The sequence below is a fragment of the Pristiophorus japonicus genome, chromosome 3 (genome assembly GCF_044704955.1).
Source record: "Pristiophorus japonicus isolate sPriJap1 chromosome 3, sPriJap1.hap1, whole genome shotgun sequence".
Classification (NCBI taxonomy): Eukaryota; Metazoa; Chordata; class Chondrichthyes; family Pristiophoridae; genus Pristiophorus; species Pristiophorus japonicus.
Genome location: NC_091979.1, coordinates 177,606,291 through 177,630,850, shown reverse-complemented (window position 1 = coordinate 177,630,850; position 24,560 = coordinate 177,606,291). Strand labels below are relative to the sequence as shown.

Below are 24,560 nucleotides of genomic sequence, written 5' to 3'. Positions count from 1 at the left end.
ATGCTCCGACAGAGTTGCTACTGTTAGGGGGCCTATATACTGCGCCCACCAGTGACTTTTTCCCCTTATTATTCCTTATCTCCATTTAAACTGTTTCAACATCCTGATCCTTTGAGCATATATCGTTTCTCACTATTGCAGTGATTCCATCTTTTATCAATAGAGTTACCCTACTTCCTTTTCCTTTCTGTCTTTCCTTCTGGATTGTCAAATACCCCTGAATATTTAATTCCCAGTCCTGGTCACCTTTCAACCACGTCTCTGTAATAGCTATCGGATCATACCCATTTGTCTCAATTTGTGCCGTCAACTCATCTATTTTGTTACAAATGCTACGTGCATTTAGATAAAGTGCCTTTAAGTTTGTTATTTTACCCTTAGAATCTCCATAAGTGATGTGTCCTTTGGCTTGATAGGAACAAGCAATTTTTTCAGAGTTTCATACACCTCTGAGCCTGCATCAGTCAGGAAAATAGCCTGTTTTCTTTCCAACATCACCCGGTTATGGTTTTCATCATCCAGCACTTCAGTGATACTATTCGCGGTCAAAAACATTTCTAGCCGCTCCACACATGTGCCGAAAGTCTCACGGTTGGTTTGAAACTCATCCAAGTGCCATATAGGCGCAGCCATCTGGACTCTTCAGTTCAGCCAAGTGTGCTTGTAATTTACCTTGGATTTTTAGCTGTTCTGAAAACAAAGAACCTCTATAGTCTCTCTGTTGTTTGGGTGGAATCATACACCAAAGAAAATTCAGCTCGTGTATCGAGGAATCCCATCCTTCATCGTCAATGTGATATATTCTTTACGACGTCACAAACACACAGACTTCACAAAATGGCTTTGACACAGGTCACCTGACAAGTTCCTATCACCTGATGTCTTTATTGTATTTACAGCAATGTCTGCATTACCACAGTAGTCCATAAGGTGGAGCAGTAGGCCACTAGATTGAACTATATTACAAGAGGCCAGCCAGGAATGTGAAATAGTCAAGTCTAGAGGTAACAAAGGCATGAATGAGGGTTTCAGCAGCAGATGAGCTGAGGCCAGGGTGGAGATGGGTGATGTTACGAAGGTGGAAATAGGCAATCTTAGTTATGCTGTGGATATGTGGTTGGAAGCTCATTTCAGGGTCAAATATGACACCAAGGTTGCGAACAGTTACAACTAGAGTACATGATGCAAAACTATTTTGCAGCGGTGATACTCTCCTGTAACAATAGGTACTCTGTGTGTTCTTCCCTTGCATTTTCTGTCCTTAGGCTGTACACTTAGACAGTGTGCCTAACCCATACTGTACCTGACATGGAACTGATTGGAGCAGTGTGGTGGAAGCTTTGCAGTGTGTCTAGCCCGGGTTGTACCTGATGTAAGGGTGATTGAAGGGGCAGTGTTGGACGGGAGCTGAACTCTGTATCTAACGTGAGATGTACCCGGTTGGGGTAATTGTTGCTGATGCTGGGTAAAAATAAAGAAATGTTTGCTTCTGCACATTAAAAAGCACAAACTCCAAAGTTACTGGGAAAGAAATTGTATCTTTAAATGATGCAGAGGAGAAACTGAAAAATATTGCAGGAATTATACACTGAAGTGTTTGGATTTTTTACATTAATTCACTGCAACTAATTGTTAATTTTTCAGTGCTGGCAGTTTGTGTGATTGTTTATTCTGTGTTGCAAAGCTTGTGAAGTAAAATTATGAAATGGAACGATCCAATTTCTGAGCATAATGGAGGAGAAAACAGCATAGTTTCTTTCCCTGTTTATCTGCGGAGTGACGCAAGCAGAGGCATCACTGCTTCCCCCCTGGCACACTTTATAATTAGCAAACTTTGCAGTTTTGGCAACGGGGCTTCAATTTTCTTCCATTGCAATTGGAGCCTGAGGAAGAAACTGGTCGTCACAGAGCAGTGATCTCTGAGTGATCCTACAGTCCAGCATTGCCCATAGTCATTGTACGAAAGGGCACATCTGAGCAGCCAATGTGGAGGAACACCTCCCAGCGGTCAGTACAGAGCTCCGTCTCTGATCAATACAGACAGGCATTTCCAGAAAGTTGAAAGCAAACCTCCCGTTGACTTGATGCATGTCACAGGGAGACTACTAAAGGGGAAAGGGAAAAATAACATCAAACAAGAGCCATTCTTGCCCCTTTAAATCAATCAATCCAGCCTTGCTGTCAGGCGGCCAGTATTATAGCTACCAGCGTGCACACCAGAAATGATTAAATCCGAATGGTCTGGAGAAAACGGATACCTACCGTTTATAAATAAAACGAATCTCTGCATGGTACAGTAAAGCTATATGCTTGAGGTGCTGCTTCCCTTGAATGGCACAGTGTTCTGTGGTGTCAGGTTTGTAGAACACTCCCTTTTGCGCTCCCTGATGCACAGCAGCAGGAACACTCAACGTTATTAAAGCATCATCAGGAAATGAAGTCTGCGGAGTGCCATTTGATAAATTTAATTTTAATAGGAAACTTCTGCTTTTTGAGATGGTGTAAAATTCTGTGCGGACTGAGAGTTGCAGAGTGTTTGAAGCTTGATCTCTGATGTCGTCTCGCCCTCTGATATCTATCCATTCCTAGAAATGACAACTCTTTACTCTCTGAACACGGTGGGGTGTATTACTTGCAGATACCTGTGGGGTTTGGAGGATTGAGGACCTATATAATACATGCATGCAGGATTCTGCTGTCTTGTGTCTTTCTAAATATTGGAACTTGTTTCAGTTTTGGGATTACTCACATGGAAGAGGAGCGTGCGGTTTCCGGTCTCGGCAGCACGTTCCTTGGCTCAACACACAGATTCTATAAATACAGATACTCAAAACCACCGCAATAAGATCTTTACCTCCACACGCAAGTTGTGAACAAGAAAGTCTGCAATGAGTTGAGTTGAAATCCGAAGATGTTTCATGGAGAGGCGTTGACTTAAACGCACAGTGCTGCACCAAAGTCTCAGATCAGATTGTGCGCTCCGCCCGTGGAATGGGACGTGAACCCATGATCTTTTGGCTCTGAGGCGACATTGCTGCCATTGAGCCGAGGCTGACGCCTTGCTTATCATTTGGCTCGTCCATAATGGCCTAGGGTTCAATTCACGGTGGGTGTTGAGTTAGCTGATCTCCGTCGTGGCAACAGTAAGAATGCTATAGTACCTCTGCCCCGATGAGCTAGGAAGGGATAAAATCAACAGGGCTTCCACTTTGTATCACTGTCCAGTGACTCTTGCTGGGAAAGTACAATTGTGTCGATATCTGGTGGGGCACAGTAGGATTACATTGCGATCGCGGCCCCCGCCGCAGTATATAATGACCTGTCAACAGATGTGGGTGAAGACTTGGAAGTGGCTGAGTGGAGCCACACGCAGGATGTCCGTGCTTTCAGAGCGGTGTTGGTGGGAGGGGGGATTGAGGTGGGGGAAGGCCTGCGTACTTGTGATACTTATTTTCGGGGTGCTTATATGATTCCCCACCCACGTCTCAAAGAACAAGTGGAGTTCTACAACTTGAACTTGGATTCCAGCTGTGCTTCTGAAGCAAGTGTGTTTTTAATTAAACTGAAGTGCTATGAAATCCAATGCATCAGTCATGCTGGCGTGTAAATTCCACTACTATATTTAAGGGCTGTGATCTAGCTCTATTGATTGCTGGGTGAGTAAAGGCAGCATCCGCTGTGTTATTAAGCCAAGCCAACCAGCAGGTTTTCAGTCTGGTGCCCACTTTGCAGTGAGTTAGCTGATATCAGCCAGGGAATTCGCTGTGGAATGTTACAATTGGCCAAGGACATCTGGGTGAGGGACGGGGCACATCAGGCAGGATTTCTGCTCCTGATCCCAATGCAATGACCTCTGCCTGAAAGTGCCTATGTGTGGACGTCGGGTGACGTTGGATTCTGTTATGTTCCTGGCCGCCCTGAGGCTCTAACATGCTTAGGGTTACACATGAAGAATGGCCACTTGACCCGGGTACCAGGCAGTGTGGCCTCCTGCAGAAGTACAGCCTAGTATCAGAGAGCACTTGTAGGCAAGGATGGGAGAAAATTTTGAGGGTGGAGACGGGAAGCAATACAGTGAATTTTCTCAACCCCAGTCTCTCGCCTCTTGCCCCCCGCGCCATCTCTTCCTCTTTTCCCCCCCCCCCCCCCCCGCCATCTCTTTCACCTCTGCTCGCCCTCTCTCTCTCCCGCCTACTCTTTCCCCTCCCCCCTCCCCGTCATTCCTTTCCCCTTTCTCCCTCTCCTCTTCCCCCCCCCCCCCTTTCTCTTTCTCCTTCCCCTCTTTGCCTCTCTCTCCTTTCCTGCCCCCTTTTACCCTTTCCCCTCCCTCCTTTTGTATGAGACATTAAACTGCTCTCTCGGGTGTTCATAAACAAGGCCATGGTAACTATTAAGAAGCAGAATAGAGGAGTTCTCCCCGGTATCCTGGGCAAATAATTATCCCTCAACCAACATCACTAGAACAGATTTTCTGGTCATTAACACATTGCTATTTGAGGGAAAGTTATTGCAAGAATCCTCCATCAGTCTTCTCCCTATGGCAGAAGAGCTCCTCCCAGAGTCGCAATGCGAATTCCACCCACTAAGGGGCACAACGCACATGATCTTCACCACGCGACAAATTCAAAAGAAATGCAGGGAACAACAACACCACACTCTATACATGGCCGCCTTTGACCTGACACAGACTTTTGACACTGTCAAACCGTGAGGGATGATGAAGTGTACTCTTAAAATTTGGTTGTCCTCAAAAATTTGTCACCTTCCTTCACTTGCTTCATGATAACATGCAAGCTGTGATCTTGACCAATGGATTTACCACAGACTCGATTCACATATGGACCGGGGTGAAGCAAGGCTGTGTCATTACATCAACACTCTTCTCTATCTTCCTTGCTGCAAAACTACATCTCACTGTCAGCAAGCTTCCCGCTGGAGTGGAGATAATCTATGGAACAAACTTGAAACTGTTCAACCTCCGTCATCTTCAGACCAGATCCAAGGTTGTGCCATCCTGTGTGTTCGAATTACAATATGCAGATGATGCTTGCATCTGTGCTCACTTGGAGGATGAACTCCAAACCATTGTCAACACGTTCAACGTAGCGCACGAGCGCATAGGTTTTACACTAAACATCCGTAAGACAAAGGTACTCTATCAACCTGCCCCGCCACACAGCACTGCCCCCGATTATCAAAATCCATGATATGAGACCTTGGATAATGTGGACCATTGTCCATACCACGGGAGCCTACTGTCAACAAGGGTAGACATTGATGACAAGGTCTGAAACTGCCTTCAGTGTGCTATCGCAGCCTTTGGTCGCCTAAGGAGTAGAGTGTTTGGAGAAGAGAACCTTAAAACCGGCACAAGCTCATGGTCGACAGAGCAGTGGTGATACCTGCCCTCGTATATGCTTCTGAGACCTGGACTATATACATCAAGCACATCAAAGCACGAGAGAAGTACCATCAATGCTGCCTCAGGAAGTTCCTGCAAATCCATTGGCAGGATAGGCACATCAATGTCAGTTTTCTCGCGCAGGCAAACATCCTCAGCATCGAAGCATTGACCACGCTCGATCAGCTCCGATGGGCGGGCCACATCGTCCATATGCCCGATACGAGACTCCCAAAGCAAGCACTCTACTCTGAGCAACGGCACAGCAAACGAGCCCCAGGTAGGCAGCGGAACCGTTTCAAGAACACCTCAAAAAGGCCTTCCTGAAGTGCAACATCCCCACTGACACCTGGGAATCCCTGGCACAAGATCGCTCAAAATGGAAGCGAATAATCTGTGAGGGCGTTGAATATTTCGAGTCTCTTCGCCGGGAGCAAGCGGAGACTAAGCGCATATGGGGCATGGAGCAGATGACAACCCAAGCACTTTAACAAACCGGCACTTCAACCAACGTACTTTCAACCACTGTCTGTCCAACCTGCGACAGAGACTGTAGCTCCTGCATTGGACTTACCAGTCATCTGAGAACCCATATTAATATGGAAGCAAATCATCTTCGACTCCCAGGGACTGCCTATGATGATGATGCTGCTATTTGTGGGATCTTGCAGTGCGCAAACTGGCTGTTGTATTTCCCACATTACAGCAGTGCTGTACAGTGACTACAGTTCAAAAGTATTTCATTGGTTGTAAAGCATTTTAGGACGTCCTGAGCTCGTGAAATATATAAATGTACGTCCTTTATTTTCTTTTTATTTTACTCTCTTCCCCCTTCCTTGTCTGCCTCTTACCCATTTCTCTCTTTCCCATTCCCTGTCTCTCTCTCTCCCCAATCTCCCTCTCCCTCTCCCTTCTCTCCTTCCTTTCTTTCACTCTTGCAATGTCTGTAAGCTTGCAATGTTGTAGCTCCAGACTGTGGATGTGGACGTATTGTGTTACTGCAACTAAAGGTGAATAATTGAGTTAGCTGACCAGAAGCTTCCGGAACTTCTGAGATGCTCTCTGCCATTATAGAAAGCTGTGTGTGCTGTGCTCTGTGAATATATCACATTTGGCGGCGAGATGGGATTTTTCGGATGATATAAAGCTGAAATTTTGTTGGTGAAGGATTCAGCCAGCCGACACAGACGTTGGAAGCTTCTCTGTTTTTGGAGATAGCTACAAAATCCGAGATAAAAAAAAAACAAGTACAATGTCTACACGGCAGAGACAAAATGGCGGCACCCATAGCAGTAATGGGACACTTACGTGAATATAAACGCGACCAGGAAAGGTTTAAGGCGTATGTGGACCGGCTAGACATGTATTTCACTGCAAATAATATAATCAAAGTTCCAGAGAACACTAATCAGAACCGGGCTGTGTTGGAATGGAAGAGAGCTATCTTCTTATTGGAAGTGTGTCCTGAGTTGTATGAAACCCTGATAAATCTGCTTGTGCCTGACAAGCCTAAGGACACAACGCTTAGAGATTTTAATGAAGCTGGAGCAGCACTACATCCCGGTACTGTTGGAAATTGCTGAAAGCTATCGTTTCGGTATATGAAATCAAAGGGCTGAATAAAATATCAGTGAGTACATTGTAGCATTAAAAAAAACTATCTATTCACTGTAATTTTGGGAACTTTTCAAAACCAAGCATCGCAGGACCGTTTTGTTTGTGGGATGAAAAATAATGCGATCAGAAGAAAGTTTTTGACAACGCCTGACTTGATTTTTAATATCGCTTGTCAGACAGCGAGGTCGATGGGCATGGCTGACCAATATTCCTGAGAATTTCATCATAATTACAGTTGTCAGACAACCAAGGTGAATCGCCTGCAGGTTCAAAGTAAAAGGCAGTGAGGTTCCAAAATCTCAAACTGGAAATTCTAACAGAGCACCAAAGTTGTGCTATAGCTGCCTGGCACAACACATTGCTCAAAGTTGTCCATATGTGAACACTGGGCATCTTGCGAAAGCATGCCGACTGAAGGGTAACCCAACTTTCAAAGCTATGAATCCAGCGTTCAAAGCAATGAGTAGAAATCCCCAGAGACGACATAGCATGGAAGAACAACAACAGGACAAGGAGATGTTAGAGTTACACGTCATCAGGAGCACGAGGTTAACGGACAGCGATTCGAAAAGCATCAAAATCAATTTAGAGGTTGCGGGATTCAAGATACCAATGGAATTCATGGAAACATAGAAAATAGGTGCAGGAGTAGACCATTCGGCCCTTCGAGCCTGCACCACCATTCAATATGATCATGGCTGATCATGCAACTTTAGTACCCCATTCCTGCTTTCTCTCCATACCCCTTGATCCCTTTAGCTGTAAGGGCCACATCTAACTCCCTTTTGAATGTATCTAATGAACTGGCCTCCACAACTTTCTGTCGTGGAGAATTCCACAGGTTCACAATTCTGAGTGAAGAAGTTTCTCCTCATCTCATCTCGGTCCTAAATGGCTTAACCTTTATCCTTAGACTGTGACCCTTGGTTTTGGATTTCCCCCAACATCGGGAACATTCTTCCTGCATCTAACCTGTCCAATCCCGTCAGAATTTTATATGTTTCTATGAGATTCCCTCTCATTCTTCTAAATTCCAGTGAATATAAGCCTCGTCGATCCAGTCTTTCTTCATATGTCAGTCCTGCCATCCCAACAATCAGTCTGGTGAACCTTCGCTGCACTCTCAATAAGCAAGAATGTCCTTCCTCAGACTAGGAGACCAAAACTGTGCACAATATTCAAGGTGTGGCATCACCAAGGCCCTGTACAACGGCAGTAAGACCTCCCTGCTCCTATACTCAAATCCTCTGGCTATGAAGGCCAACATGCCATTTGCCTTCTTCACCATCTGCTGTATCTACCTGCCAACTTTCAATGACTGATGTACCATGACACCCAGGTCTTGTTGCACCTCCCCTTTTCCTAATCTGTTACCATTCAGATTATTGTGTTCCTAACACAGATGAGGCTGCACACAGGGAGGTTAAAATAACAGTGACCTCAGTCTTTAATAAGACACTCCAGAGTGAGGAACGGGCCTTAGGGGCCAGCTTATATAAAGTTCTCCCAAGGGATGCTGGGATCCCTTGGGACTTCAGGGGATGAGCTCCCTGGTGGCGGAACATGGGAGTGCATGCTTTACAGATACACAACACAGATAATATTCTGCCTCCTGTTTTTGCCACCAAAATGGATAACCTCACATTTATCTACATTATACTGCATCTGCCATGCATTTGCCCACTCACCTAACCTGTCCAAGTTACCCTGCAGCCTCTTAGCATCCTCCTCACAGCTCACTCTGCCACCCAGCTTAGTGTCATCTGCAAATTGGAGATATTACATTCAATTCCTTCGTCTAAATCATTGATGTATATTTTAAATAGCTGGGGTTCCAGCACTGAACCTTGCGGTACCCCACTAGTCACTGCCTGCCATTTTGAAAAGGACCCGTTTATTCCTACTCTTTGCTTCCTATCTGCCAACCAGTTCTCTATCCGCGTCAATGCATTACCCCAACACCATGTGCTTTAATTTTGCACACTAATCTCTTGTGTGGGACCTTGTCAAACGCCTTTTTGAAAGTCCAAATACACCACATCCACTGGTTCTCCTTTGTCCACTCTGCTAGTTACATCCTCCAAAAACTCTAGAAGATTTGTTAAGCATGATTTCCCTTTCATAAATCCATGCTGACTTGGATCGATCCTGTCACTGTTTTCCAAGAGCGCTGCTATTGCATTTTTAATAATTGATTCCAACATTTTCCCCACTACCGATGTCAGGCTAACAGGTCTATAATTCTGTCTTTTCTATCCCCTTCCTTTTTTAAAAAGTGGGGTTACATTAGCTACCTTCGAATCCATAGGAACTGATCCAGAGTTAATAGAATGTTGGAAAATGACCACCAATGCATCCACTATTTCTAGGGCCACTTCCTTATGTACTCTGACTATCAGGCCCTGGGGATTTATCGGCCTTCAATCCCATCAATTTCCTTAACACAATTTCCTGACTAATAAGGATTTCCTTCAGTTCCTCCTTCTCGCTAGACACTCGGTCCCCTAGTATTTCCGGAAGGTTATTTGTGTCTTCCTTAATGAAGACAGAACCAAAGTATTTGTTCAATTGGTCTGCCATTTCTTTGTTCCCCATTATAAATTGACCTGATTCTGACTGCAAGGGACCTACATTTGTCTTCACTAATCTTTTTCTCTTCACATATCTATAGAAGCTTTTGCCGTCATTTTTTAATGTTCACTGCAAGCTTACTCTCATACTCTATTTTCCCCCTCTCAATTAAACCCTTTATCCTCGTCCTCTGTTGAATCCTAAATTTTTCCTAGTCCTCAGGTTTGCTGCTTTTTCTGGGCAATTTATATGCCTCTTCCTTGGCTTTAACACTATCCCTAATTTCCCTTGTTAGTCACGGTTGAGCCATCTTCCCCACGGGTGCATCTGTGAGTGTAGTACCGGAGCCGCTATATCTCGACAAATTGTGTGATTTCCAACTGGAGAAATCCAAGATAGAGCTGCGAGGCTACTCTGAAGAGAACATTCCTGTGATAGGTCGTATCACCGTACCGGTGAAATACAATTTCAGAACTTGCCTCTAATAGTAACGAAAGGAGACAAGCCTGCCTTACTAGGAAGAAATTGGTTGAGATCACTCAAGCTGGATTGGAATGACATTTTTCGTGTTGAAATGAGATTTGCATCGACGGATGATGTTACCAAGAGTTATCCGAAGGTGTTCTGCGAAACGGGCAGTCCGATCCAAGGCTTCAAGGCAAGTGTCAGCGTAGAGGGACGCTATATCGATTTACTGCAAACCACGTTCCGAACCATATGCACTCAAGGAGAACGTTGAGCCATGAACTCAAAAGAGTAGAGACTGAGAACATTATTTGTAAGATAGATCAATGTAATTGGGCTACACCCATTGTTGTTGTACCCAAGTCCGATGGTAAAGTAAGATTGTGTGGTAACTGTAAACCAGGTTCTAGAGGGTAATGTCCCCAATACATTGCCGAATATAGAAGATTTGTTAACAACACCGACAGGTGGTCAGATTTTCTCAAAACCAGATCTTACGAATGCCTACTTACAGCTTGAACTAGATGAGGAGTCCAAGTCATGCTTGGCTATAAATACCCATCTTGGCCTATATCAATTTAATAGGCTACCGTTTGGACTGGGGGCTGTCTTCAGCCCCTGCCATATTCCAAGGGGTGATGAACCATATTTTGCAAGGTATTGAAGGGGTAGTATGTCATTTGGATGACATACTAATTTCAGCACCAAATAGGCAAATTCATAATAACATATTGAATGAAGTCCTCAAACGGCTTGAGAAGCACAGAGTACGAGTGTCTGCTCGCAAATGAGTTATTTCAAAACTCAGTGGAGTACTTAGGGTACAGAGTAGACAGAGATGGTTTATATCTAACCATGGGAAAATTGGAAGCAATTAGAAATGCACCCACTCCCAGGAATGTCACTGAACTTCAATCATTTTTGGGTCTTTTGAACTATTATGGGAAGTTCCTACCAAATTTGGCTCCAGTATTACATCCACTGAATGAACTATTGAAAAAACAGGTCCATTGGAAGTGGTCAAAAGAATGCGATACAGCATTCAAGGAGTGTAAAAGCAAATTGGTAGAGAGCACCATGTTAGTTCACTATGACGTATCTAAGGAGATTAAGCTAGCATGTGATGCCTCTCTGTATGGAGTTGGGGCAGTAATCCCTCGTGTATTAAGTAGTGGGGAGGAGAGACCAATTGCTTTTGCTTCACGCACTCTCAGTGCCAGTGAGAGTAATTATGCGCAAATTGAAAGGGAAGCTTTGGCATTAATATTTTGGGTCAAGAAGTTCCACAAATATTTGTATGGTCGTAAGTTTACCATCGTTATGGACCATAAGCCCCTAACAGCAATCCTCCATCCAAAGTCCCCAGTTCCAACACTAGCTGCAGCCCGAATGTAGAGATGGGCTTTGATTTTGTCAGCATATACATATGATATTGAATACAGACGATCAGCTGATCACAGCAATGCTGATGCTATGTCTAGATTGCCTTCCCCATCACAAGTTACACCCAATAGGGAAGAAGTCTTCTATTTTTCATATATTGATGAACTGCCAGTCATAGCTGAAGAGATTGGTAGAGCAACCAAACGTGATCCAGTGATGTCAAGTGTGTATGATTATATTGCAAATGAATGGCCAAACCAGGTAATAGACAAAGATATTGATCCATTCTTCATTCGTAGGAATTAATTATCAGTTGATAAAGATTGTATCATGTTTGGTGCAAGAGTGCTTATACCAAATAAATTCAGGTCCAAATTATTAGGAGACCTCCATGACCAGCACCCGGGAATGTCTTGACCAAGAGTTTTGCACGTCGTTACTTATGGTGGCCAGGTCTTGATAAAGATATAAAGTACACCATGAGTCAGTGTACGACATGTCAATCGGTAAGCAAGCAACCACCATCAGTACCATTACAGCCATGGAAATGGCCTCCCAGGGTGTGGCAAAGGCTACGTATTGATTTTGCTGAGCTAGAAGGACAACAATTGTTCATTGTGATTGACAGACATTTGAAGTGGGTCAAGGTGTTTCCAATGTGGAAAATAACAACAAGTAAAACATTAGACATTTTGCGAAGTTTATTTTCTTCATTTGGCCTCCCAGAAGAAATTGTTTTGGATAATGGACCACAATTCCATTCAGAAGAATTTGCATAGTTCAGGAGAAAAAATGGTGTGAAACATACCAAGCTTCCAACGTACCACCCTGCTTCAAATGGTGCAGCAGAGCGCACAGTACAAATTGTAAAACGTTCCCTCATCAAACAAATGGTAGATCCAAATCTAAAGAAACGACAGTTGTCATTGTATCACAAATTGGCTAATTTTCTAATTACGTACCGTAATACTTCTCATACACCTATTGGTAGAACACCAGCAGAGTTGTTTCTCAAATGACAGCTACGAACCAGATTCTCGTTGTTAAAACCAAATTTGGCACAGTCCGTAGAAGAGACACAATTAAGACAGAAAGAGAATCATGATAGAGGTAGAGTAAAAGAGAGAAGTGTGAAATTAAATCAGGTGAGAGTGAAGAACCATCACCATAAATGGGTGAAGCGATTACTAGGAAGATTGGTGACGATGTGGCCCTTGCACATATTTGGTCAAGATGTTTGATAGTGGACAAGTTAAGTTTATTCACATTGATCATATTTTACCGACAGACATGGAAGGAATGGGGTACCTCAAGGTTCTGTGCTGGGGCCCCAGCTGTTTACATTGTACATTAATGATTTAGACGAGGGGATTAAATGTAGTATCTCCAAATATGCAGATGACACTAAGTTGGGTGGCAGTGTGAGCTGCGAGGAGGATGCTATGAGGCTGCAGAGTGACTTGGATAGATTAGGTGAGTGGGTAAATGCATGGCAGATGAAGTATAATTTGGATAAATGTGAGGTTATCCACTTTGGTGGTAAAAACAGGGAGACAAACTATTATCTGAATGGTGATAGATTAGGAAAAGGGGAGGTGCAACGAGACCTGGGTGTCATGGTACATCAGTCATTGAAGGTTGGCATGCAGGTACAGCAGGCGGTTAAGAAAGCAAATGGCATGCCTTCATAGCGAGGGGATTTGAGTACAGGGGCAGGGAGGTGTTACTGCAGTTGTACAGGGCCTTGGTGAGGCCATACCTGGAGTATTGTGTACAGTTTTGGTCTCCTAACTTGAGGAAGGACATTCTTGCTGTTGAGGGAGTGCAGCAAAGGTTCACCAGACTGATTCCCGGGACTGACCTATCAAGAAAGACTGGATCAACTGGGCTTGTATTCACTGGAGTTCAGAAGAATGAGAGGGGATCTCATAGAAACGTTTAAAATTCTGACTGGTTTAGACAGGTTAGATGCAGGAAGAATGTTCCCAATGTTGGGGAAGTCCAGAACCAGGGGTCACAGTCTAAGAATAAGGGGTAAGCCATTTAGGACCGAGCTGAGGAGAAACTTCTTCACCCAGAGAGTGGTGAACCTGTGGAATTCTCTACCACAGAAAGTTGTTGAGGCCAATTCACTAAATATATTCAAAAAGGAGTTAGATGTAGTCCTTACTACTAGGGGAATCAAGGGGTATGGTGAGAAAACAGGAATGGGGTACTGAAGTTGCATGTTCAGCCATGAACTCATTGAATGGCGCTGCAGGCTCAAATGGCCTACTCCTGCACCTATTTTCTATGTTTCTATGTTTCAGTGAGTTGAAGGTGGGAATGATTCAATTATTTCTGACTCATCCAATAGTTTTGATACACCAGTAGCAAATCCTACATCCAATGTACTAGAAACAAATCCAAGAGAAAATCCGAATTTAAGTCTGATTCCGAGTCAGGGAAACAAACAGTCTGAAATTATAGTGAGTTCAAATGAAAATCAAGGAAATCCCTTGGAGGAAAACATTCCTCAGGATCAGCCTCGAATGAGTTTAAATTCGACACCATGTTTGGAAGGTTCTCTTCGAGAGCAAAGGTATCCTCTTCGAAACAGAAAACAAGTGGTTATGTTAAATTTGTAAATATGGCAAAATAAGTACATATCCTTTTGTTTTGTGTAAACATGCAAGTTATGTATGATATAATAACTTCTTCATTAAGGAGTGGGAAGTGTAATGTCTGTAAGCTTGTAATGTTATAGCTCCACACTGTGGTGTAGTAATACCTGCCCTCCTGTTTGGCTCAGAGACATGGACCATATACAGTAGACATCTCAAGTTGCTGGAGAAATATCACCAGCGATGTCTCTGCAAGATCCTACAAATCCCCTGGGAGGACAGGCACACCAACACCAGCGTCCTCATTCAGGTCAACATCCCCAGCATTGGTGCACTGACCACATTTGATCAGCTCCGCTGGGCAGGCCACATAGTGCGCATGCCAGACATGAGACTCCCAAAGTAAGTGCTCTACTCTGAGCTCCTTCATGGCAAATGAGCCAAAGGTGGGCTGCGGAAATACTACAAGGACACCCTCAAAGCCTCCCTGATAAAATGCAATGTCCCCACTGACACCTGGGAGCCCCTGGCCCAAGGCTGCCCTAAGTGGAGGAAGTGCATCCGAGAGGGTGCTGAGCACCTCGAGTCTCAACGGCGAGAGCATGCAGAAATCAAGCGCAGGCAGCGGAAAGAGCATGTGGCAAACCAGTCCCACCCACCCGTTCCCTCAACGACTATCTGTCCCACCTGTGACAGAGTCTGTGGCTCTCGTATTGGACTGTTCAGCCACCAAAGAACTCACTTCAGGAGTGGAAGCAAGTCTTCCTCAATTCCGAGGGACTGCCTATGATATTGATGATGGGATGTGGACGTATTGTGTTACTGCAACTAAAGGTGAATAAATGAGTCAGCTGACCAGAAGCTACCGGAACTTCTGAGAAGCTGTCTGCCATTATCGAAAGCTGTGTGTGCTGTGCTCTGTGAATATATCACAACTCTCCAGTGCTATCATGTTATTTTAGGGTGACCATATTTTCTAAACTGAATCCGGGGACACACCGGGTGGAAGCCCAACAAAGTAGCCAGGGCGGAAAATGTAGACTGTGCAGTGTAGCAGCCTATATTTTAACAATTGCACATATTCACTACAAAGTCAAAACAGATGTGCATATAATTACTGCGGATTAAAGTCATTATAGTTGCGCGTTCGGACACCTGATTTCCCCTCTCCCAGTGACTGACCCACCCACCGTGTCTAGGATTAGCCCTCCTCCCCCACTCTCCCCAGTGAGTGTGACTTCGCCCACCCCTGCGGCCTCTCCCTCACCAGCTCCTGTTGCTGTGCTCCCAGGTACTTCCGGTGCGAGTAATCTAACAGCACGAGCCCGGCCAGAAACGCAAACAACACTCGGCACATACGCAGAAAGACCGCCCAGTCGTGCATGCGCAGGGAGTGCCTCTGACCATTGTACAAGTTGTTGTTTAACTTAGCCTTCGAGCCACAAACTGACAGCTCAGGGATAGAATCACTGCCCAGGGAGGGGTACACTTCAGGGAAGAGTTTTGTAAACCAGGGGCTCTTCTGGGGACATTGTTTGCCTGGGGGCACAGTACCTCAGAAAACGGGGCCATATGGTCACCCTACATTATTCCCTTTACTGTTCGATAATGGGAACCAGCTCTAGTCCTGTCTCCTTCCTACAATTTAAAATCTGTTCACAGGTTATTAAACCCATCTGTCCATTAAACCCAAACCTGTCTTTTATGGAAGTGTTTAATATTTCTGCACTCTGGAGCCTCCACATGTTCCCCTCTGCCCCACCCCTCCACCACACCCCTCCACTTTCTTTCTGATGAAAGGTCCCGCCCAAAGTGTTAACTGTCCTTTTCTTTCTGACTGACCTGCTGTGCAGTTTTTTTTGTTTTGACTTTGGATTTCCAGTATTTCCAGTTTCCCTTTCTATCTATATCCCAGCTATAATCCTTTGCTCCCAAGAATGTTAGAAATTTTCATTGCTTTGGCTTGGCTGTATTTTATTCTAAGTTCCGTGCTGCCTGACTAGCCGATTGACTTGATGTGATTATTCTGTTCTTTTCCAGTCGGACGTGGTGCACCAGAGTGTGTTTGAGCTGATCCACACGGATGACCGGCCTGTGTTCCGTCGTCAGCTCCACTGGGCCCTGAATCCACCTGCCTTCCAGGAATCCAATCCCCATGCAGACAGTGAACTATCAAGTAATTGGGTGATTTTATATTAAAAGTGCTATATTGTAGCCGAAGTATTCCATACTGTGTTATCAAAATGCACTTGAAAAATAATGTAGAAATTGAGCTGTACAGTCCCAGGTTCAATTATTTTTATTCATGCACGGGTTGTGGGCATTGCTGGCAAGGCCAGCATTTATTGCCCACGAGAAGGTGGTGGTGGTGAGCCGCCGCCTTGCCCCACTGCAGTCCTTTTGACGAAGGTTCTCCAACAGTGCTGTTCGGGAGGGAGATCCAGGATTTTGACCCAGTGATGATGAAGGTACAGCGATATGTTTGAAGTCAGGATAGTGTATAACTTGGAGGGGAACTGGTGTTCCCATGTGCCTGCTACCCTTGTCCTTCTAGGTGATAAAGGTTGCGGGTTTGGGAGGTGCTGTCGAAGAAGCTTTGGCGAATTGCTGCAGTGCATCCTGTAGATGGTACAAACTACAGCCACAGTGGAGGGAGTGAATGTTTAAGGTAGTGAATGGGGTACCAATCAAGCAGGCTGTTTTGTCCTGGATGGTGTTGAGCTGTTCTGAGTCAACTGATTCCACCCTGGAGATGGGAGCACTACAATTAGCTTCAGTGCCCCTAATCTCGGGAGGCTGATCAGTATCCAGTATCTCCCCTGCTGGTATGTGTGGGTATTAGGTGAGGACACTATCTGATTTAGCTGTGATGCCTTCCACAGCAACAACAACAACTTGCATTTATAGAGCACCTTTAACTTAATAAAACAACCCAATGTGATTCGTAGGAGCGTTATCAGACAAAATTTGAGAATGAGCCACATAAGAACATATTAGGACAGGTAAGCAAAAACTTGGTCAAAGAGGCAGGTTTTAAGGAGCGTCTTAAAGGAGGAAAGAAAGGTGGAAAGGTGGAGAGGCGGAGAGATTTAGGGAGGGGATACCGATCTTGGACTTCAGCAGCTGAAGCACGGTTGCCAATGGTGGAGCGATTTAAAATCAGGGATGAGCAAGAAATCAGAATTGGAGGACCGCAGAGTTCTCGGTGGGTTGTAGGGCTGGGGGAGGTTAGAGATAGGGAGGGGTGAAGCCATGGAGGGATTTGAAAACTAGGATGAGAATTTTTAATTTGAGGCTGGACTGGGATGCTAATGTAGGTCAGCGAGCACAGGGGTAATGAGTGAACCGGACTTAGTACGACTCAGGATGCGGGCAGCAGAACTTTGGATGTTCTGAAGTTTATGGAGGGTGGGAGATGGGAGGCCAGCCACGAGAACTTTGGAATAGTCAAGACTAGAGGTAACAAAAGCATGGAATAGTAGCAGATGGGCTGAGTCAGGGGTGGAGACGGGCGACGTTACAGACGTGGAAGTAGGCAGTCTTGGTGATGGAGAGGCTATGGTGCTGGAAGTTCAGCTCAGGGTTAAATAGGATGTTGAGGTTGCAAACAGTCTGGTTCAGCCTCACACAGTTGCCAGTGAGAGGGATGGAGTCGGTGGCTAGGGAATGGAATTTGTGGCGAGGGCTGAAGACAATGGTTTCAGTTTTCCCAATATTTGATTGGAGGAAATTACTGCTCATCCAGTACTGAATGTCTGACAACCAGTGATGCAAATCAGAGGCAGTGGGTTAGCCTGCTAACACACACTGTTCTATTCTCACACATGAGCAGTGGCCTTCTAAGTGAAGTATGTGAGAGTTTTTCCATCTATGTAAGGGAGTGTAGTCTAATAACAACTTAACTGCAATGGTCAACATGCGGTCTTATTCTGCTTGCATCCTTCTCGGGATTTAAGGATTGAAGTAACTGGTGGTAACATTGTGGTATTCTGTTGATGGAATGTCAAGTAGCAAAGGTCAGGAAATTCCTGTTGGATTGATAGGAAGTTGCTGTTGCAGTGATTTCCTGAATTTATGCAAATTTTTTTTGGGGGGGGAAAACACTCAGTGCTGTTACAAGGTTTCATGCAGGTGTAATGGAGGGAGGGATATTTAGTTCTGTACTATAAAACTATAAACTATAACTATACACTTGAACTATAAAAAACACCCAGCAGTATCAATATAGATAATGCCCATCACAAACTAGCATGTGCCTGGAGGTGATCATTTGATCTGTACAACAATTGGGTGAAGTACTGGGGGTTACAGTTCTGTCACTGCTGGCGGTTGTGGCTTGAATTAAGTGCGTCACACAAGTAGCATGTCACATATTAAAAATAATAGTTTGTGTGATTTTTTTTTTCCCCCTATAGCATATAGATACTAATACACCCGCTGATGACATTGTATTGGTTGGCTGTTCCCAGTGTAATGGGGGCTTAAGATCTCCGTGGTGCCTCCTCTGGCCAGAAGGACGAGGCAGGTTGATACCTGGCAGATATCCACACAGCCAATGGAAAACAAATTTCTTAGTTCCACTGGTTTCCGTGGAAGCCTGTATTTTTTCATTAAAAAGTTATTTAAACCATGAATCACACCAAATAATTAATGGTAAAATACAACATCTTAAAAACTATGCTGCCAGGGAGATGATAAGGTGAAGTCAAGTGTGATGAATTGATGAATGCTTGCCATGTAAATAGTTAATCAATCTTGTTACAGTAATCTTCACTGGCAAGGAACAGAAATAATTTGGGGAGTCTACGACCAGGGGGCATAGCCTAAAAGTTAGAGCTAGGCCTTTCAGGAGTGAAGTTATGAAACACTTCTGCACGCAGAGGGTAGTAGAGGTTTGGAACTCTCTTCCGCAAGCGGCAATTGATACGAGGTCAGTAGTTAATTTTAAATCTGAGATTGGTAGATGCTTGTTAACCAAAGGTATTAAGAGATATGGGGGCAAAGGCAGGTGTACGGAGTTACGTCACGGATCAGCCATGATCTCATTGAATGGCAGAACAGGCTCGATGGGCTAAATGGCCTACTCCCGTTCCTGTACTCCAATGTTCAGAGTTGCGTATGGTTGAAACTGGTGTTCTGCTTGGTGGAAAATATACTTTTTCATGAGGCACAACCAACATTCCCTTTAAGATGTGTGGCTATGCAGGTCCCGCACAGCCGGTGAACTGGCTTTTAAATAGAAAAACCATGCATGCGCGGAATTTTGAATGGCCAGCACAGCTGGTTAATGGGGCCGTGCGGACGAAAACAAAATTAGAGGGAACATTAGGCACAGCCTTTTCCGATGATGTCTCTGAATGGCCAAGTGGACATGTACAGTCTTTTACCTTGTTGCCCACTTATAGCTGCTCCAACTCCAACCCACAGTAAGTTTGTGACAGTAACCCCAAACGTGACTTTTCCTTCCTTCCTTATAGGTGGCACTCTTGGCTCAGTTAGAAAGTTGTGGGTTTAATCCCCATTCCAGAGATTTGAGCACACAATCTAGGTTGGCGCTTCAGTGCAGTACTGAGGTCGTGCTGCACTGTTGGAGGTGCCGTCTTTTGGATGAGGGCCACTGTACAGCAAGATTCTAAAGGGTCAAAGTGTAATAAAAAGGCAAGCTTGAAAGCTCGGTGCCTCAATGCGAGGAGTATTCGGAACCCAGGAGAGGGCTCTGAGCTAGTTAGAGAGGGTGAGAGCTCAGATGAACAGGACCCCAAGAAAGAATGCAAAAGGCAGGAGGCAACAGAGCAGAGTAGCACTGGGGTAAGTGTAAACCACAAGGTGATAGGAAGGGACAAGATGTATGAATATAAAGGGGCTGCAGGAGGGGTCAAAACTAAAAATCATGGTTTAAAAACTAGTATTAAAACACTCTACCTAAACGCACGCAGCATTCGAAATAAAGTAAATGAGTTGACGGCACAAATCATTACAAATGGGTATGATTTGGTGGCCATTACAGAAACGTGGTTACAGGGTGGCCAAGACTGGGAATTAAATATACAGGGGTATCTGACAATTCGGAAGGATAGACAAGAAGGGAAAGGAGGTGGGGTAGCTCTGTTAATAAAGGATGATATCAGGGCAGTTGTGAGAGATGATATTGGCTCTAATGAACAAAATGTTGAATCATTGTGGGTGGAGATTAGAGATAGTAAGGGGAAAAAGTCACTGGTGGGCGTAGTTTATAGGCCCCCAAATAATAACTTCACGGTGGGGCGGACAATAATCAAGGGAATAATGGAGGCATGTAAAAAAGGAACAGCAGTAATCATGGGGGATTTTAACCTACATATCATAGAAACATAGAAACATAGAAAATAGGTGCAGGAGTAGGCCATTCGGCCCTTCTAGCCTGCACCGCCATTCAATGAGTTCATGGCTGAACATTCAACTTCAGTACCCCATTCCTGCTTTCTCGCCATACCCCTTGATCCCCCTAGTAGTAAGGACCTCACCTAACTCCTTTTTGAATATATTTAGTCAAATCAAATCGCACAGGGTAGCCTGGAGGAGGAATTCATAGAATGCATACGGGATTGTTTCTTAGAACAGTATGTTACAGAACCTACAAGGGAGCAAGCTATCTTAGATCTGGTCCTGTGTAATGAGTCAGGAATAATAAACGATCTCCCAGTAAAAGATCCTCTCGGAATGAGTGATCACAGTATGGTTGAATTTGTAATACAGATTGAGGGTGAGGAAGTAGTGTCTCAAACAAGCGTAATATGCTTAAACAAAGGGGACTGCAGTGGGATGAGGGCAGAGTTGGCTAAAGTAGACTGGGAACACATACTAAACGGTGGCACAATTGAGGAACGGTGGAGGACTTTTAAGGAGCTCTTTCATAGTGCTCAACAAAAATATATTCCAGTGAAAAAGAAGGGCGGTAAGAGAAGGGATAACCAGCCGTGGATAACCAAGGAAATAAAGGAGAGTATCAAATTAAAAACCAATGCGTATAAGGTGGCCAAGGTTAGTGGGAAACTAGAAGATTGGGAAAATTTTAAACGACAGCAAAGAATGACTAAGAAAGCAATAAAGAAAGGAAAGATAGATTACAAAAGTAATCTTGCGCAAAACATAAAAACAGATAGTAAAAGCTTTTACCGATATATAAAACGGAAGAGAGTGACTAAAGTAAATGTTGGTCCCTTAGAAGATGAGAAGGGGGATTTAATAATGGGAAATGTGGAAATGGCTGAGACCTTAAACAATTATTTTGCTTCGGTCTTCACAGTGGAAGACACAAAAACCATGCCAAAAATTGCTGGTCACGGGAATGTGGGAAGGGAGGACCTTGAGACAATCACTATCACTAGGGGGGTAGTGCTGGACAGGCTAATGGGACTCAAGGTAGACAAGTCCCCTGGTCCTGATGAAATGCATCCCAGGGTATTAAAAGAGATGGTGGAAGTTATAGCAGATGCATTCGTTATAATCTACCTAAATTCTCTGGACTCTGGGGAGGTACCAGCGGATTGGAAAGCAGCTAATGTAACGCCTCTCTTTAAAAAAAAAAAAAAAAAAGGGGGCAGACAAAAGGCAGGTAACTATAGGCCGGTTAGTTTAACATCTGTAGTGGGGAAAATGCTTGAAGCTATCATTAAGGAAGAAATAGCGGGACATCTAGATAGGAATAGTGCAATCAAGCAGACGCAACATGGATTTATGAAGGGGAAATCATGTTTAACTAATTTACTGGAATTCTTTGAGGATATAACGAGCATGGTGGATAGAGGTGTACCGATGGATGTGGTGCATTTAGATTGGCACTCGATAAGGTGCCACACAAAAGGTTACTGCAGAAGATAAAGATACGCGGAGTCAGAGGAAATGTATTAGCATGGATCGAGAATTGGCTGCCTAACAGAAAGCAGAGAGTCGGGATAAATGGGTCCTTTACAGTTTGGAAATCGGTGGTTAGTGGTGTGCCACAGGTGCTGGGACCACAACTGTTTACAATATACATAGATGACCTGGAAGAGGGGACAGAGTGTAGTGTAACAAAATTTGCAGATGGCATAAAGATTAGTGAGAAAGCGGGTTGTGTGGAGGACACAGAGAGGCTGCAAAGAGATTTAGATAGGTTAAGTGAATGGGCTAAGGTTTGGCAGATGGAATACAATGTCAGAAAATGTGAGGTCATCCACCTTGGGGGGGAAAAAAAACAGTAAAAGGGAATATTATTTGAATGGGGAGAAATTACAACATGTTGCGATGCAGAGGGACCTGGGGGTCCTTGTAAATGAATCCCAAAAAGTTAGTTTGCAGGTACAGCAGATAATCAGGAAGGCGAATGGAATGTTGGCCTTCATTGCGAGAGGGATGGAGTACAAAAGCAGGGAGGTCCTGCTGCAACTATACAGGATATTGGTGAGGCCGCACCTGGAGTACTGCGGCAGTTTTGGTCACCTTACTTAAGGAAGGATATACTAGCCTTGGAGGGGGTACAGAGACGATTCACTAGGCTGATTCCGGAGATGAGGGGGTTACCTTATGATGATAGATTGAGTAGACTGGGTCTTTACTCGTTTGAGTTCAGAAGGATGAGGGGTGATCTTATAGAAACATTTAAAATAATGAAAGGGATAGACAAGATAGAGGCAGAGAGGTTGTTTCCACTGGTTGGGGAGACTAGAACTAGGGGGCACAGCCTCAAAATACGGGGGAGCCAATTTAAAACCGAGTTGAGAAGGAATTTCTTCTCCCAGAGGGTTGTGAATCTGTGGAATTCTCTGCCCAAGGAAGCAGTTGAGGCTAGCTCATTGAATGTATTCAAATCACAGATAGATTTTTAACCAATAAGCGAATTAAGGGTTATGGGGAGTGGGTGGGTAAGTGGAGCTGAGTCCACGGCCAAATCAGCCATGATCTTATTGAATGGCGGAGCAGGCTCGAGGGGCTAGATAGCCTACTCCTGTTCCTAAATCTTATGTTCTTATGAGACGTTAAACCACCTCAGGTGGAAGTAAAATATTCCATGGCACTTTTCACCCAGTATCTTGGCCACCCCTCAAACAATACCATCAAAAACCAGATTATCATTTCATTATCTCATTGCTGTTTCTGGGATCTTGCTGTGTGCAAACTTGCTTCCAAATTTCCCTACATTACAACAGTGACGAGACTTAAAAAGCACTTTATTGGCTGTGAATCGCTTTAGGTTGCCTTGAGTTCGAGAAAGGTGAAATAAATGCATGTCTTTCCCGCCCTTCCCTCTGGTCTTTCCACCCTTCCCGTCAACATATGCCCTTTCTTCTCCTGTGAGAATTACCCAGTCTCTGCTCGGTGCCTCCCTCATTGAGATCAGAATTCAGGGAATGGAGGGATTACAAGTCTCCCAGTCCAGCCTCACAGACTGCTTACTGGGGTGAGATACAAGTGGGCTGCAGGCACCCAGGGGACCATACCCCCAGCATGAAGAGAGATGATGGGGGAAAATTGGAGGGGGAGGGGGAGAAATGTGCATCCCACTTATCATTCATGAGGACATCCCACTCATGAATTTCAAACAAAAATCAACCTCAAAAAAAAAAACACTGGAGACATGCGGCAAGTCCATCAGCATTTATAAAGGAAGCTGAACAGTTTGGGTGGAGACCCTTTATCAGAACCCAGTTTAAACGATCGCTGCCCAAAGCATCACTCTGATGCTGACGAACCTGCTGTGTATTTGAAGCATTCCTTTTGTTTTTGACTTTCAGCATTTGTATTTTATTTATTTAATCCTCTTTCTATTTCACTGCCTAGCTATTCCGGAGAATAGTAGCCTTCGCTTCAATGTAGTCACTTATGATCCTCATCACCTACCACCTGAGAATTCCTCATTTATGGAGAGGAACTTTATCTGCAGGTTCCGATGCCTCTTGGACAATTCCTCTGGCTTCTTGGTAAGTAAATTGGAATCCAACTCTATTCCCATGTGCTTTACGTTTCTGTTTAAAGTCTAGTAGACCCTTCCCCAAGACAGGCAAAGACTGTTTGTTGAAATTGGAAGGCTATCTTTCTTCCCAGCCCTTTCCCCAAATAAATTGGCTCAGTAAGTTTATCCAATATTTAGCTGAGCCAGAGAGACCAGAAAGGTCCCTGATTTGATCCTGAGTCAGGGCTGGTGGCTGGGGCACTACAATTTTCCTCAGCATGCCGACACAGATGGGGAGGAGGGAGAGGACTTGTCACTCCTGATTGTTATTCAGCAAGCCATGCTGGAAGGTTGGTGTTTAGGTGAGTATGGAGACACCCCCTGTGGCCCAATAGCCTGCACCTCAGCAACACCGTTAGAAGGAGGCCGTTCGGCCTATCGTGCCTGTGCCGGCTCTTTGAAAGAGCTATCCGATTAGTCCCACTTCCCTGCTCTTTCCTCATAGCCCTGCAATTTTTTTCCTTTTCAAGTATACAATTCCTTTTGTAAGTTATTATTGAATCTGCTTCCACTGCCCTGTCTGGCAGTGCATTCCAGATCATCATAATTC

General features: G+C 44.5%; 1 protein-coding gene across 2 annotated transcripts in view; it reads left to right on the top strand.

The window, feature by feature from the left end:
• The window catches only part of ahr2 (aryl hydrocarbon receptor 2), a 217,442-nt gene that overhangs the window by 171,805 nt on the left and 21,077 nt on the right, over positions 1 to 24,560 (top strand). For both annotated transcript variants that reach the window (XM_070876058.1, XM_070876057.1), the window contains exons 5-6: positions 16,081 to 16,216; positions 23,839 to 23,978. In XM_070876058.1, the coding sequence (XP_070732159.1) occupies positions 16,081 to 16,216; positions 23,839 to 23,978 (276 nt within the window). The remainder of the gene's footprint in view (positions 1 to 16,080; positions 16,217 to 23,838; positions 23,979 to 24,560) is intronic.